At 42.6% G+C, this 16,887-nt stretch overlaps 1 protein-coding gene across 1 annotated transcript in view; it reads left to right on the top strand.

The window, feature by feature from the left end:
• pola1 (polymerase (DNA directed), alpha 1) overlaps window positions 1-16,887 on the top strand; it is a 293,912-nt gene that overhangs the window by 50,533 nt on the left and 226,492 nt on the right. The window contains exons 18-23 of the mRNA XM_078232528.1: window positions 1,453-1,542; window positions 4,172-4,288; window positions 7,650-7,825; window positions 12,943-13,072; window positions 14,003-14,122; window positions 15,326-15,437. Of these exons, the coding sequence (XP_078088654.1) occupies window positions 1,453-1,542; window positions 4,172-4,288; window positions 7,650-7,825; window positions 12,943-13,072; window positions 14,003-14,122; window positions 15,326-15,437 (745 nt within the window). The remainder of the gene's footprint in view (window positions 1-1,452; window positions 1,543-4,171; window positions 4,289-7,649; window positions 7,826-12,942; window positions 13,073-14,002; window positions 14,123-15,325; window positions 15,438-16,887) is intronic.

Below are 16,887 nucleotides of genomic sequence, written 5' to 3'. Positions count from 1 at the left end.
AGACTGACGCAAAGTATTTATTTAATTCCCCTGCCAATCCTGATTCTCCATCATTATTTAGTTTTGCGTAATAAGAGAGGGTTAATGAATAAACATGTAGTCACTGAGTTTCTGGCAATATGTGATCATAATAGATTAAATTTTTTCATTGTCTACGAGTCTGAAACCAGGGTCTTACATTTGAACAAAGTGAACAAAGTAGGTATTTAGAGGGAAGGTAGGTGGGAAACTATGGTAGATAAGCAATGGCAACATTTTAAAGAACTAATTCATAATTTGCAATGTCTAAGGCATTGAAATACCCATGAGAAAAATGGTTCGACTGTGGGTTTTAACATTCAGCAAAGGATAACAAAGAAACTGATAAAGAAAGAGAAAATGGAATAGAAAAAGAAATTAACTAAACTTAAAGAGATTGTGAAATCTCCAAAGGTACGTAAAAAGGAAGTGATTAACTGGAGTAAACGTGGGTCCCTCAGAGACAGGAGAAATTATACCTGGGGATAAAGAAATGGCAGAGACTATAATTGAATAATTTGTGTCTGTGTTCATGGTAGAAAACACAAGAAAGCTGGAAGTGAGGAAAGAGTATTAGTAGTAAAGAAAGAATACTAGAGAAATTAATGAGGTCAAGAACCATCAAATCCTCTGGGCCCAATGTTTTACACCCAGGGTTTTGAAAGAGGGAGCTGCAGAGATAGCAAATGCATTGGTTTTGATCTTCCAGAATTCCTTCAAATCTAAAATGCTCCCCATGGACTAGAAGGTAGTGAGTGTAATTCAGCTAATCAAGAAAGGAAGGAAAAAGAAAACCGGGGAATTATAGACCACCTAGCTTTACATCAATAGTAGGGAAAATGGTAATATCGAATCCTTGGGACATGATAAAGAAGTATTTGGAAAATCATAATATCATTGGGCAGAGTCGATGCAGATTTCTTCTCGAATTCCCTGCCCAAAGGCAGTTCTGACTCCAAGCGCAACAACCTTCACCACAGATAGGGAAAGGAGGCAGCTCTCAGACTCACCCCAGCTGGATTGGGGATTGAACTGCATGCTATTGGCGCCAACCTGATCAATATGCAGCCAATGGAGTCAACCGGACCCACCAAAGAGTCCAAGCTGCAACATACACTTTTCCATGCAGGTTGTAGCCTGCAGCTAGGGACAATGATGGTAGAAGCTTCAAATTATTTCCATCACGTGGCTGGCCAGGGGTCTCTCTCGCTCTTACCACCAACCATTGTCGCATTGTTGGAAGGATATGCAGATTGATACTCTACCTGTTTGGTTGCATTATGAGCATATCTTCCTTGGTCATCAAGTCCTGGAGTGGGACTTGAACCCGCGGCTCCTGGCTCAAAGGTAGGTGTGCTACCCATTGCACCAAGCCCTCCTTCTACACAGATTTATGATGGGGTTTGTGAAGATGATTTATCCTTCTGATTTCAGAATGTAAAAGTTGAAGTTGCTGCAACCGAGAGGACTCTCTTGGGCTATTTTCTGGCAAAGATTCACAAGATTGACCCTGATGTTCTTGTGGTGAGTAAGATTAGTAAGATTTAAGTAAGATTGGCCAAGATTTCTCCAATAAATCCTGAATATGAAAGTTCATGGCTGCTAAAATCAATCCTAATGTAAAGTGCAGAGGCCACAGTCAGCAGTTAATTACAAAATGTTAAGGTTTTTATTACAGCACTTTGCAAATGGCAGGATATAAACCAACCCTCTTTTTTTTTGAACTATCTGCCTTTTCCAAATCATTGTGTCTCTAACTCCATGTGGACCAAACTAATCAAGTTGAACTTGCCTGTGTCTGAGTTTAAGTTCATGTTAACATCAAATTGTATTTGGACTGCTTTGAAAATTGCTCAGCCAACCAGTAGTGTTTTTCCGTTATTATTTATTTTGTTTGCAATTCATCAAAATGATTACAGGAATTCAAGTACAAGGTGACCCATTTGCCAGTTTAAATTTTAACATCATAAATCAACAAAAAAACTACCCAAATTGGGACACTGTTGTGGTTAGTAATGTGAGCAATACACTGAAAGGTCTGTAAACTGATTGCGCATTATGAATGATGGGTGGGTTTATTTATTGGAAGTGCTGTTTAATGTGTCTCAACAGTCGAGGGAAAAAAATTTGAAGTGTGCAGAAGATTAAAAAAAAACACTTTTTTCCTTTTGAATGTTAGTTGTCGACTTGAGCTGCTAGAAAATATAGGCCGGGATACTCCCAAAACTAAACTAAGTGCGCAATGGGTGGGAAAACGGGAGAATCTCCTGTCCGTTTTTTGGGTGTACTTACCTGAATGAATCTCCAGCAGTGGGTGGGGTCTTTTCTTGCCCGAAGGGCTGGCAGCATACTGATGAGCAGGCCATTGCGCATGTGCCGATCTGTCAGTGGGGAGATCGTGGCCAGCACCAATCGCCCTCCTCCCTCCCTCCCTTTAACATCGCCCTCTATCCAGCCTGAAACATCTGAATCCTGGAACGTTAAGCTGCCAATCCTGTCCTTCCCTTAACCAAGTCTCTGTAATGACAACAACCTCATAGTTCCAAGTACTAATACAAGCTATAAGTTCTTACCTGTTACACTTCTCGCATTGAAACAAATGCACTTCAGTCCACCGGACCCTCTTGGATCAGCAACTACACCCTGCCTGCTCTTTCTCTGAGTCTTACTGGCCCTACTCTCTAGTTCCCCTTCAGTTTATTCACCTTTACTTTGGTTTCCACTCCCTGCCAAGCTAGTTTAAATCCTCCCATGTGACACTAGCAAACCTCCCGGCCAGAATATTTATGCCCCTCCAGTTTAGATGCAACCCGTCCTTCTTGTACAGGTCCCACCTGCCCCGGAAGAGACCCCAATGGTCCAGATATCTGAAACCCTCCCTCCTACACCAGCTGTTTAGCCATGTATTGAGCTATCTTCATATTCCTAGCCTCACTGGCACGTGGCACAGGGAGTAATCCTGAGATTACAACCCTAGAGGTCCTGCTTTTTAACTTTCTACCTAACTCCCTAAACTGCTGCTGCAGGACCTCATCACTCGTCCTACCTATGTCGTTAGTACCAATATGTACCTCGACCTCCACCTGTTCTCCCCTCAGAATGCTTTTTGCCCATTCAGAGACATCCTGGACCCTGGCACCAGGGAGACAGCATACCATCCTGGAATCTCTTTCACAGAAGTCCACAGAAGTGCCTCTCTGTACCCCTAACTATAGAGTTCCCTGTGACGATTGCCCTAGTGCTGTTTGTCCCTCCCTGCTTAACAACAGAGCCAGCCGTGATGCCACAGCTCTGGCTGCTGCTGTTGTTATTCCCTGATAGGCCATCCCACCCCAACCATATCCAAAACGGTATACATGTTAGAAAGGGTGATGACCACAGGGGATTCCTGCACTACTGCCTGCCCCTTCTAGTGGTTACCCAACTATCTGCCTGCACCTTGGGTGTCACCACATCTCTAAAACTCCTGTCTGTGATGCTTTCCGTCACCTTCGTGCCTCTAAGTGCATCCAACTGCTGCTCCAACCCCCTATCCGTGCGGTCTGTAAGGAACTGCAATTGGGTGCACTTACTGCAGATGTAGTCGTCCAAGACGCTGGAAGCATCACGGATCTCCCACATCTCAAGTTCAGCACTTAACCCCACTGACCAACGTTTCTATCATCAATTAAGTTATTTAAGAAAATTTATTAAATTCTTACCTTCACCATTATCTCCTCACAGTGTCCTTTTTTTTTTGGTTAGAGGAGGAGGGAGGGAAACACTGATGTAGTGTTTCGGGCTTACCGCTCCTTGACACCAGATCTTCTCCCAGAATGCTCCAGTGAAGTCCCTCAGCCACCTGTACCGGATGTTTTTCCCCCTGTTTATCACTGGAGGGGTTCTTCCGCTTCCCACTTCTTAGTAGATGTTGCTGGGCCGATTTCTCACAATGCTCCAGTGATGTACCTCAGCTGCCTTGACCAGAGGTAGAGGCATGTACCAAGGTTGTGACCATGGAGGTTCAGAAACGTCCCACAGCATGTGTTAGAGCATGTGCCACGTTTGTGACCATGGAGGTTCCAGAAGCACCCCAATGGCTGCACTGTATCTGGTAACTCGCTTCCTCAGTCCTGTATTGCATAACCCATTTAACGTCTGCATTTGTTTACAGGGTCACGATATTTATGGATTTGATCTCGACGTTCTACTACAAAGAATCAACGTCTGCAAAGTTCCTCACTGGTCGAAGATTGGTCGGTTAAGGAGGTCAGCTATGCCTAAACTTGGGGTAAGGCTCGGTTGACTTCTTCAGAATGAGAAACCCGCGAACTGCTAGCAAATGATTATAAAAGAAATAAAGTTACTGTTATGTTGAAACAGCAAATGTAGCTCAAGTAATGGAAGTAGATTGCCACATATATTGGTAAAAATGCTTTTAACCCAGTGTCATTATGCATTTGATATATGCTAACAGACTAAATAATGGAATGCCATTATCAGTCGAAAGGAAACCTACACAATATGTGACCTGCGAATACTAAGCATTATCCCAGATGCAAAGTGAAGGGGAAAACACTTGTCATCATACCTACATTAAAAAAACAAAATTAGCAGTCTGTACAATGACACCCTTAACATTAAGGTGCAGGAATAAGTGCACTTAGTGTTACAAGAATTGTTCAGTAAGACTTCGCATCGTGGTACAGCAGTAAGCTTTAAAAAACTAGACATGTATTGTTTGTTAATTGCAATTACTTTAGACGATTTGCTGCCTAATAAAGAAGGTGTCAAAGCACTGGTATAATATCACTTAAAAATCAGACTTTTACAAAGAATTTTTTAAACCTGTTTATCAACTGGATGAATTAGATTCTGGTGTGAGTGAACTGAGTTACTGTTGGAACTAAGTAGTCAGTCGGTCTAGGCTTCTGCTTATTCAACTGCAGCCGCAGTGAAGGGAATTGTAGGAGGAATATTTTAATACCAAGTAGTCTCCGACCTAATTATTGTAATTTTTTAAAAAAGAAGCACTACCTGAGAGCATTTTAACATCCTCCTTTATCTCCCCAAGTAGAAAAAAACACTACCTGAGAGCATTTTAACATCCTCCTTTATCTCCCCCAGTAGAGGCCAGACAATTTGAGCTTCCTTCATCTGCAGGGAAAGCTGATCTTGTATTACACAGAACATTTATTACAGAAAAAGGCCGTTCAGTTCATCTAGTCTGTGATGGTGTTTATTTTCCATGCAAGTCTTCCACATCTACCTCACCTCAACCTTCCAGCCTATCTTAACATTCCCTTTTCTCCCATGCACTCATCTAGAATCATAGAATCCCTACAATGCAGCAGGAGGCCTGCACTGACAACAATCCCACTCAGGCCCTACGTCTGTAACCCCACATACTTACCCAGCTAAACCCCCTAAGGGGCAATTTAGCAGGGCCAATCAACCTAACCTGAACATCTTTGGACTGAGAGGAAACTGTAGCACCCGGAGGAAACCCACGCAGGCACGGGGAGAACATGCAAGCTCCACATAGACGGTCACCCAAGGCTGGAATTGAACCCTGGTCCCTGGAGCTGAGAGGCAGCAGTGCTAACTGCCTGATTTAATTTCCTTTTGAAACTGTCAAAGCTGTTGGCCTTAAAACAGTTGCTGTGGTAGCGAGTTCCGCATTCTAAGCACTCTCACAATAAAGAAATGTCTCCTTATTTCCTTTGTGGACTAATTAATAAATACCTCATGACCCCTAGTTTTGGATTCTCGCACAAGTGGAAATATTTCTCTCTATGTCTACCATGTGCTGCAACCCATCACTGTTTTCAGGCTCTTTATCAAGTCTAGTTTCAGCCGCCTCATTTCAAAAGGGAGAAGGAGCAACCTCTTCACTCTCTCTCCTGACAACTGAAATCTCTCATTTCTAAAATACTCCCTGTAAATCTGTTTTGTACTTTCTCCAGTGCTTCCATGTCCTTGTTATAGTATCGAGACCAAATTAAGAGAATTAAGAGCTTAGAAATTAATCTCCAGCTTTGTCAGTATTTTTAATTGCTTTGCTGATCTGTGGTGCTGCTTTTAATGATTTGTTTACCAGTATCCCTAGATTGCTTTGCTTTTCTACCCATTTAGCTGCTTATTTTCTCAGTGATATTTCTAGGTGGTGCTTCTGTTTTTCCCTGGCAAAGCACATCGCTTCACATTTATCTATGGTAACATTCACTTGCCACTTAAGTGCTCAGTTTGCAAGTTTTTTATGTCTTCTTATGTTCTTCCTCAGTATTAGCTATACCCCACAGACCAAGGGGCCATGATTGAATATGGGGTCTGAGAAGTTTAACCTTGTGTTTAAGATTGCATTCCCTTGGTTTTTAAAGAGACTTTACTCTTTACCTGTAAACCTCAGCTGGAAATGCAATGGAAAGGTGAGAAAGATCAACTCCATTCAGAGTTGGTGGGCTGCCAGGATGTAGATCCTTAGCATCAGTTTGTAGGGTTGGGACATGCATTTTGGTTCAGTTTCACCCTTATGCTCTCTTACATGCAGGCTCCTAAGGAGATAGGCATCCGTTGCATGAGATGATATGCTAAGTCCTCGCTTTACGCTGCCCCGTTTTAAATCAATTCGATTTAATGTCTGTTAGTTAATGGGACAGACATTTGCATTCAGTATCAGGACTTTGGTTTTAACGTTATTCACGCTGGGTGTGAAGTAGGGTTTGCTGTGACCTGATTGCTGCCATTTTTGGAGCAGCCCTTCCCCATTTTCCCGCCTTCCTGGTCCCAGGCCGACCCTCCCTCTTGCCTTCTGTCTGGCTTCCAGCTTACCTCCGTGACCCTGCAACTTGAAATTGCTCTCGCTCCAAAGCTACCCTTCTTGTCTCTAGTGACCCATCTCCCAAGCCATTGCTCGGAGGCTGACCCAAGTAGAAAAATAATATTTCTTTTATACTTTCAAACTTATTTTGCTTCAGTCGTTATTTATTTTACGAATATAGGAATTTAGCAATGCACTGTATTTCAACTTACAAAGTATGCTGTTTCATATTTTGTCTTCTGAGGAGGAAGTCTCTTTGGAACAGGTTTTACATTGGTTGTAATGGGGAAATCTGATTCACTTAACGCTGTTTTGTTTAAAGTCGCATTTTCAAGTGTGCAGCTACAACATTGTGAGGAATTATTGTATACAAAAGGTGCCTGTTATAAATGCTTACTACTACTTGCAAAGTGGCTCATCAACAAGTGACTCTGGAGAAAAATCTGTTGAATCTGACAACTGAAATCTCTCATTTCTAGAATAATCCCTGTAAATCTGTTCTGTACTTTCTCTAGTGCTTCCTTGTCCTTTTTATAGCATAGAGACTGACAAAGTTCAGTATGTAGCAGCACTCCTTTGTATTGTCCAAGCCTGAATCGTGGATATCATCCTCTGGGTAGTTTTTCAAAGTTGGTGTAATATCTAGAATGAGAGTGTGTTATATGTTGAAGGTACTCTTGCCCTGTGCTTAACTTTTCTGTTTAGTTGGCTTAGTGCTTGCAATTGAGTAGATGGGTCCTCCAGGCTTACGTTTTAACCGGCTCTTGACATCCAGACTTCTCATTTACTATTCTTCGTGATGATTGAACTTGCTGTTGTTTCCTCGTTGAAGGGTCGTGGTGGATTTGTGGAAAAGAATGCAGCTTGTGGAAGGCTGATTTGCGATGTTGAAATTTCTGCCAAGGAGCTGATCCGATGTAAGAGCTACAATTTGACTGAACTTGTTCATCAGATCCTCAAAACGGAGAGGGTGACTATTCCAGCTGAGAATATTCGGAATCTTTATAAGTGAGTAACATTGAGAGTTTTCACAACCTTTTTTTTCGTTAGATTGAAGTTTTAGAGAGATATTATTTAATATCGTTGAGTCAGAGCAGATGTGGAGGGGGGGTCTCTGTTCCAATCCAGAAAGCCGGTTGATGAAGGATGTTGTGAGAGCCAATCTCTGTTCATTTCTTTACCAAGTAAAACATTATAGGCATATACCTCCTAACTTGACTTCCTCCCTGTTTCAGTAAATGCCTCTTTCATATGTGCTCAATTGAAATCCCAATTGCATCTAATAAAACACAATTGATATATAGTTAATAGTGTTGGTGGTGCACTGGGTTCATCATTATTTTAAAAAAAACATTCAAAGTATGTGGGCATTGCTGACAAAGCCAACATTTATCGCCCATCCGTAATTGACCTGGAGAGGGTGGTGGTGAGCTGGTCTTTTGAAGTACAGCAGTCCATATGATGTGGGTAAACCCACAGCGCCATTACAGAGGGAATTCCAGGACTTTGATCCAGTGATATAAGTCAAGATGGTGTGTGGTTTGAAGAGAAACTTCCAGGTGGAGGTGTTCCCATGCATCTGCTGCCCTTGTTTTTCTAGATGGCATCAGTCAGGGGTTTGGAAGGTCCTGTTTCAGGAATCTTGGTGAGTTCCTGCAGTGCATTTGGTAGATGCTACATGCTGCTGCCGCTGTGTCGGTGGTGGAGGGAGCGAATGTTTGTAGAAGATGTGCCAATCGAGTGGGTTGCTTTGTCCTGGATAGTGTTAAGCCTCTTGAACGCTGTTGGTGCTGCACTCATCCAGGCATGTGGAGAGTATTCCATCACACTCCTGACTTGTGCCTTGTAGATGGTGGCCAGGCTTTGGGGAGTCAGAAGGTGATGAAGGAAAAGTGAAATTTTAGATAAAATAAGCATAATGAGAGAGGAAGTACTAGATGGACTGACATCCTTGAAGGTGGATAAATCACCAGGGCTGGATGGATTGGCTGTTAAAGAGTGTTTGGGAGGAAATAGTAGATGCTCTGAGGATCATTTTCCAATCCCTACTTGATACAGACAAACATCCCAGAGTATTGGAGGTTGGCAAATGTTGTATCATTGTTTAGAAAGAGTGCAAGGGATATGCCAATATTTATAGGCTGGTCAATCTGATGTCGGTGGTAGGAAAATTATTGGAATCAATTCTGAGAGTCAGGAGAAACTATCATTTAGGCACAGTGTTAGGGGCCAGATCTGAATCCCTAAGATTATATTGTGAAGCTAGACTGGACCCCAACTATTTTAGTTTGTTTTTGGCATTAGTGTGAGGATGCGGGCTTTCACTTCAGGTGAGATCCTAACACACTAGGAAGCTTTTATTAAAACAAACTTTATTTAACAAAACAGTTTAACTACACCAAAAAGAATTAGTGTAACTTTTGAAATATTTAAACATGACAAGATACAATTCTTAACTGTGAGCCTATCTCTACTAGTTTCAATTTAAGCAATATTCCTCACAGCTTTAAACTCTTCAGAATCAGTTAGCAAAATGCACAGGCTTACGTGGGTTGCCATTCCTAAAGCATTTTAACACCTCTGGAGAGAGATATCTGTTTTCTAGCAGGTCCCAGACTTCAATCTCCAGAGAGAGAGAAGAGCTGATGCACCTTGCAAATTTAAACAGGAACTGCCTGCTTGTCTCTATGAACCTACTCCTTCCATTAGCACATGATGCGCTATTGTCAATCTACCTAATTACACCCTACTCTGAAACTCAGGGGACAACCCAAAAAGTAAACAAAACTGCATTAGCTCAATTTAAAACAAAAGCCCCAATAACTAGGAATAAATATTCTTCTGCATTTTCAGCAAGTGAGCTGCCTGGAGCAGACAAATTGGCACCGTAATCCGAGCTGAAGTTTAAAACATTCTCTTCGCAAGAAATGTGATTATAAAATACATTTCTTAAAGGCACAGTATCATCACAACAGAATTGATCAGGGGGATAGCCAGCAGGGTTTTGTTTAGGGAAGATAGTGTCTTACTAGATTAACAGAATTTTTGAGGAAGGAACAAGGAGGATTAATGAGGGTAGTGCAATGGATATTGCCCACATGGATTTTAATAAGGCATTTGACAAAGTCCCACATGGCAGAGTGGTTAAAAGAGAAAGGGAAATCCCATGGGTTACAGGGAAACGACATCCAAAAGTTTGATCCAAAATTGGCTCAGAGACAGAAAACTAATCGATTGGATGTTCTTGTGAGTGGAAAACGATCTTCAGGCGTGTTCTACAGAATTTGGTGTCGGGGCCCTTGCTGTTTGTTGTATACATTAATGATTTAGTCTTAAATGTGAGAGACATGATTGGGAAATTTGCAGATGACACAAAAATTGGCCATGTGCTTAATAGTAAAGAGGATAGCTGTTGTCTCCAGATGACATCAGTGGTTTGGTTGAGTGAGCGAAGAAGTGGCAAATGACAATTCAATGGAAAATTGTGAGGTAATACATTTAGGAGGGCAGGAGGCAATCAAAGCAAGGGAATACGCAGTAAACGGGAGGATATTGAGAGGAGATGTGAAAGTGAGAGACCTTGGAGTGCATGTCCACAGGTCCTTGAAGGTGGCAGGACAGGTGGATAAGGTGGTAAATAAAACATATGGAGCGCTTTCCTTAATTGGGCGAGGTATTGAATATAGAAGCAGGGATGCGATGATGGAATTGTATGAACACTGGTTAGGCCACAGCTGAAATTTGATTTATAGTTCTGGACACCACATTACAGGAAGGACAGATTTTCACTGGATATGGTGCAGATTTACAAGAATTTTGTCAGAGCTTGAAAATGCAGCTATGAGAAAAGAATGGATAGGCAAGGGCTGTTTTACTAAGAGCTGATGCTAAAGGGGTGACCTAATTGAGTTGTACAAAATTATGAGGGCCCAAAATAGGCTAGACAAGAAGGGGCTGTTTCCCCTAGCTGAGCGGTCAATATCATGGACATAAGGTGATTGCTAGAGGCAATTAGAGGGGATATGAGGAAAACGTTTTCCACCAGAGGGCGGTGAGCGTCTGGAATTTACGCCTAAGTTGATGGTTGATGCTGAAATGCTCAGTTCATTTAAAAGATACCTGGTTCTGCACCTGAAGTGCTGAAACCTGCAAGGCTACAGACCAAGTTCTGAAAGTGGGGTTCAAATGTCCAGCTGGTTTTTTTTGTTCGGCTCCGACACAATGGGCCCTTTTTTTTTACCATTTTGATTGTAAGTGCTGGGCGGACTTGAAACTGGGAGTGTTTCAGATCCGACATTTAGACCCGTTCTCAGGCGCCCCCATACGCACTCTGCCTGCAAAAATATCAGCGAGTCCGAATCGTGCTGCACAAGCCTGTGGGTGGGGCTTAACACGCCCAAAATCCTGCAGCTCCGATCGGCGCCCCCAACTGTGCATGTGCAGGAAAAAAAAGATAGAATGCAGCTTCCCTGCCACATCGCTCCCGGGATGGATAATGCCTCCCCCTGGCCCCCACAGACATTGCCCCACCTTCACAACATAACTGACCCCCTTATCCCTCCCACCCCCTCCACCACCCAGACTGATTGCGGGCGTGGATCGTGCTATCGACTCACGCCCAACTTTACCAAGTTTTCGCGCCCGAAAACGGGTGCAACTTGATGATAAAATCAGGCCTGATGGGCTGAATGGCCTATATTTGTGCCGTAACTTTTCTCTGGTTCAGTGTGAATTACTCACTGCAGGATTCCTAGCCTCTGACCTACTCGTGTAACCACAGTATTTACTTGGCTCGTCCAGCTCAGTTTCTGGTCAACGGTAACTCCCAGGATGATGATAGTGGGGGAATTCAGCAATGGGAATTCCATTGAATGTCGAGGGGAGATGATTAGATTCTTTCTTGTTGGAAATGGTCATTGCCTGGCACTTATATGGTGTGAATGTTACTTGCCACTTACCAGCCCAAGCCCGGATATTGTCCAGGTCTTGCTGCATTTGGACATGGACTCTTGCATATTTGAGGAGTCATGAACAGTGCTGAACATTGTTCAGTCATCAGTGAACATCCCCACTTCTGACCTTATGACGGAGGGAAGGTCATTGATGAAGCAGCTGAAGATGGCTGTGCCTAAGACATTACCATGATGAACTCCTGCAGTGATGTCCTGGAACTAAGATGTCTGACCTCCACCAGCCACAACTGTCTTCTGCTGTGTTAGATATAACACCAACCAATAGAGAGTTTCCTCCCTGATTCTGTTATCTCTGCCATTTCAGTTGTGGTACCAAATTTTAATTCTTGTCATGCTTCTAAGATGAAACGTCTCTGTGTCTGCTGGCACTAAATTGGTCATCTCATTGGGGGAGGCCATAGGACTACGGAAAAGCATGCAGGTAGCTGGGAACTGGCAGGAAAGTGGAGTTAATGTAACAATCAGAATGGCCATGATCTTATTGAATGGCGAAGCAGGCTCGAAGGGCGAAGTGGCCCTATTTATATTCTTCGGTGTTGATGGAACAGGAAAGGAACTTCACTCTACATTTAACCATGCTGTATCTGTCTGAAGAACCTGATGAACCATGAAGTGGAAGTGACTCGTAGCTCTCAGACCTTTGTCATCCAAATGAGTGAAGCTGATTTGCCAGGAATGTAAGTTCGCTAAGTTGGATGATTGATAGTATAATGGCATTATTGTGGAAATCTATCTAACTGTTGGAAAGAGAGTTCCCAAAACAACAACCCTTTGTGATGTCACAGCTGGAGTTTTGATCTTCTCGGACAATATACAGGAATGGAATATTTATCATGGGATTTGTTTACAACTGGAATCAGAAGCTTGATATATTTTATCATGTCTGGTACCTGGTTTAATCACAGGGAAGCAGTCATGTATAATATTTGTGCTCCTAATATTGTGTAATAATATTAGTATTTGCAGAGTCACTGTAAATACATTTGGGTTAAATCAGATGTTTTTGTTAAACCTTGAGTACTGTGGACTAACAAGCAGCACAGGGTGGTATAACATTTTTAGAATATTAGAGTAGTTGGAGGAAACTGAGCGTTGTATGAATTTACTGCTGTGCATTCCAAAGTTATTAAAATTTTTGTTTCATTCCACCAGTAAATCTCCTCATCTCCTGCACCTACTTGAGAATACGTGGATGGATACGAAATTTATTCTACAGATCATGTGTGAATTGAATGTTCTTCCTTTAGCACTGCAAATAACCAGCATTGCCGGAAATGTCATGGTAATGTTGGAATTTTCAGATTATTTGTATATGCAGAATCATTTCTATCTCCACGCCAACGAGTGACCGTTTGCAGTCTGTTTTAACTTCTGTACATTGGCCTTAAGTTGTTCCGAGTAAATGGGATCAGAATTGAAGGAGTACAGATGTTAATCTTTACCTTTACATTTTTTTGTAGCGTGCTTTAAGGCATAGCTTTCACCTTCAGTCAGTCAAATGTGCAGTTGTTTCAGTTTGGATTTTTTTTGGTGTTTCACTTGTTTTCACTGCAGTGCTGAAGGATTTAATTCCTGCTGGGATAAGATTCGACCGGTGCTGTTGACTCTTCATCCACAGTTATAATTCTTCATATACTATGTGACTATGGAGCCCATCAGAATAGTCTCTCTTCTCGCTTGAATATTCATTTTCATTTGAATATCCATTCAGGGGCGGCGCAGAGATTAGCACTGCTGCCTCACGGCACCAGAGACCCGGGTTCGATTCCGGCCTTGGATCTGTGTGGAATCTGCACGTTCTCCCCATGTCTGCGTGGGTTTCCTCCTGGTCCTCCGGATTCCTCCCACAGTCGGAAAGATGTGCTGGTTAGGTGCATTGGCCATGCTAAATTCTCCCTCAGTGTATCCGAACAGGCGCCAGAGTGTGGCGACTAAGGGATTTTCACACTAACTTAATTGCAGTGTAAGCCTATTTGTGACACTAATAAGTAAACTAAAACTAATTAAGTGTGACACAATATGTGTTTTCAGTTAAAAATGTAGCTAATGAATAATCGATAGTTTGATAGAAGATATGCTGATTCGCAGTGTTGCCAACAAGAGATTAAAGGAACAGAATGTTGTACTAAAGGAAGCAAATGTAGCATTGGTGAGGAATGCATGCTATACACAAGACTCCTATTATTGATGGATTGTTTGTTATCTCTCCTAGTCACGAACACTGATGGGTGGCCGTTCAGAGAGAAATGAATATTTACTGCTGCATGCTTTCCATGAAAAAAACTACATTGTACCTGATAAACCTTCTTTCAAGAAGCATGTACAGGAGACTGTGAGTACATGGCACTTTAATACTTCAATGTCCAAAAAGAGCCTTAAGTCTCGTTAGGTGTCTCGTTCATTTTTATTAGTGGTCCCTCTTGTCTGCAATTTGCAGGTGATAGGTTTTGAGGTTTTTTTCCCCAAATTGGTTATTCTGTTTTGACATTGTTTACTTAAACGGACTTTTTGAGGGGACTTTGAATTGCTCACGAATCTACAAGTGACATCTGTTACTTAAGAAAGAACTTTTTGCCACTTTTGAGCATCCCAAAGCGTTGTACAGCCAATCAAGTACTTTTCAAGTGTCGTCAATATTATCATGTAAGAAACATGGCAGCCAATTAGCGACAGCAATCTCCCACAAAAAGCAAGATGATAATGACCAAATCATGTGTTTACTGATGTTGGGTGAGGAATAAATATTGGTAAGGGCTTTGTGGGAGGCCCCTTGCTATTCTTTGAATAGTGCCATGGGATCTTTTACATTCACTTGGAGGAGGTAAATGGGCCCTGGTTTAGTGTCAGAAAGCAGACAACTTTCAGAAGTGTAGCACAGTCCAAGTGTTGACACTAGGGGTGTCGGCCTGGGCTGTGTGTTCTGGAGGGGGGCTTGAACCTGTGACTATCTGATTTGGAGGAGCCATGCTAAAATTGCCCCTTTGTGTTTGGGGGATGAGTGGGGTAAATCCGTGGGGTTATGGGGATAGGGCCTGGGTGGGATTGTGGTCAGTGTAGACTTGATGAGCCGAATAGCCTCCTTCTGCACTGTAGGGATTCTATGATTCTATGAATATGAATGTTTTATTTTCAAACAATTGGTTACATTTGTGAATATTTTGAATGTTGTTGTAATGAGAGATGTTGCTGAAGTTTTTTTTGTCTTGCATTCCTCACTTTTTGGCAATATTTTGTAACAAAATTACAAAGCTGTTTGTATAATTTCTACTGAATTTAGAATTGTCACGTGATGTTTTCAGATTGTAAAGCAAAACCAGCTAACAATCTATGCTGCTGCAGTTGGACCAAATATTTCAGGTTACTGAAATATTTCCTGGATTCTTGCTCATCTAATTTAGAAGAAAAGGCAATGTTATAACATGATTAGTCTACTGTCCAGAAGACAACCCTTCATGTCCCTTCTTTGAGGCTTCAACCTTCAGTTTTCAAGCTGTTGCATGAAAGTATCTCCTGGTTTTTTTTTGGGCCCATTCAGGTAGATGATGATGAAGGATACGCTGATGGAGGAGCTGGGGGTACAGGGAAAATGAAGAAAGGTCGGAAAAAAGCAGCATATGCTGGTGGTCTAGTCTTGGAACCCAAAGTTGGTAAGTTTAGGATTCCCCAATGATCTGAGATCCATGCCACATTTGTGTTCTTTTGCCTTTTGAGTTCTGTCCTCAGTTCCAGAAAGCTGTCTTTCATTGTGATGCACAGACTCACGAGCAACAAAAACATTGGCCGGAACTTTCCAGCCGTTCACGCCAGTGGGATTCTCTGGCTCTGCTGGCAGCGCACCCCCAACCATTGGTTTCCTGGCCATGTGGGGTGGCTTCAATGGGAAATCTCATTGACAGCGGCGGGACCAGAGAATCCCGCCACCAGCGAATGGCATGGCACCCCCTGCAGCCGAGAAACACATGGCTGGGAGGCTGGAGAATCCCACCCGGTGTGGTAGCCTGTGAAATGAGTCTAAGCGTCGATGTGTAATATTGCACACTAAGGTAGCAGCCTCAGGATTTCTCCCAGTGTCGCATGCTAATGCGATCAGGAATAGGAGAATAGACCCAGTGAATGCATAGCTGGAGAGATGTTGTGAGAAGGAGGGATTTAGATTTCTGAGAGATTGGGACCGATTCTGGGCAAGATGGAACCTGTACGAGCTGGATGGGTTGCAACCCAGAAGGACCGGGACTAATATCCTCAGAGGGGTATTTGCTAGTACTGTGGGGGAAGGGTTAAGCTGAAGTGGTGGGGGAACCTGGGGGGAGACACAAGAGGAAAGCAAAGATAGAAATGAGAAAATGTAGAAAGTGGAAGGCTGAGGAAACAGGTGAGCAGCAAATAGGGCCATAGTACAAACTAGCGAACTTACCGGCTTGTCATGCCGGTGTGGGAACACTGTATATTGGGAGATGGGGCGCCTGCACAATGGAGCCTTGGAGCTCAGCAGCTGCTGCGAGTTCCCATAGCGTTTTATCACCCGTTCGACACCTTGAATTTTTTCGAGAAATTTCTACCCCATGTGTAAAAATGTTAAAAAAGCAAGTCTGAAGACACTGTATCTGAATGCACGGAGCATTTGCAAAAGGTAGACGAATTAACAGTGCATATGGATGTACGTGGGTACAATATGATTGTGTTTACGGAGACGTGACAATTTAGGCTGGGAACTGAATAACCAAGGGTATTCAATATTTAGGAAGGACAGGCAAAAAGGAAAAAGAGTGCGGTGACATTGTTAGTTGAGGATAAAATCAGTGCAATAGTGAAAGAGCATATGGGTTCAAAATCTAATGTTCAAGTTGCAGCTTCCTTATCTGCCCATTCCTTCATTTTTGTTTGAGAAAGTTGAAGATGTTCTGGAACCACTTTGCAGGCTCCTGTCAACTCTTCCTGGACACGGGCACATAACCTAACCTAGAGGATGCGTCCGTCTCTCTTACAAAAGCATTTCTTTGGTTAATTTCAGAGGACTTCTTACCCTCTGTCCATACATTAATTCAAAAGTGCTAAAACCAATAGATTAATTTGGCGAATCTCAGCTAACAAATACAA

The sequence above is a fragment of the Mustelus asterias genome, chromosome 17, assembly GCF_964213995.1.
Source record: "Mustelus asterias chromosome 17, sMusAst1.hap1.1, whole genome shotgun sequence".
NCBI classification, from domain to species: domain Eukaryota; kingdom Metazoa; phylum Chordata; class Chondrichthyes; order Carcharhiniformes; family Triakidae; genus Mustelus; species Mustelus asterias.
This window is presented reverse-complemented; position numbering and strand designations above follow the sequence as displayed.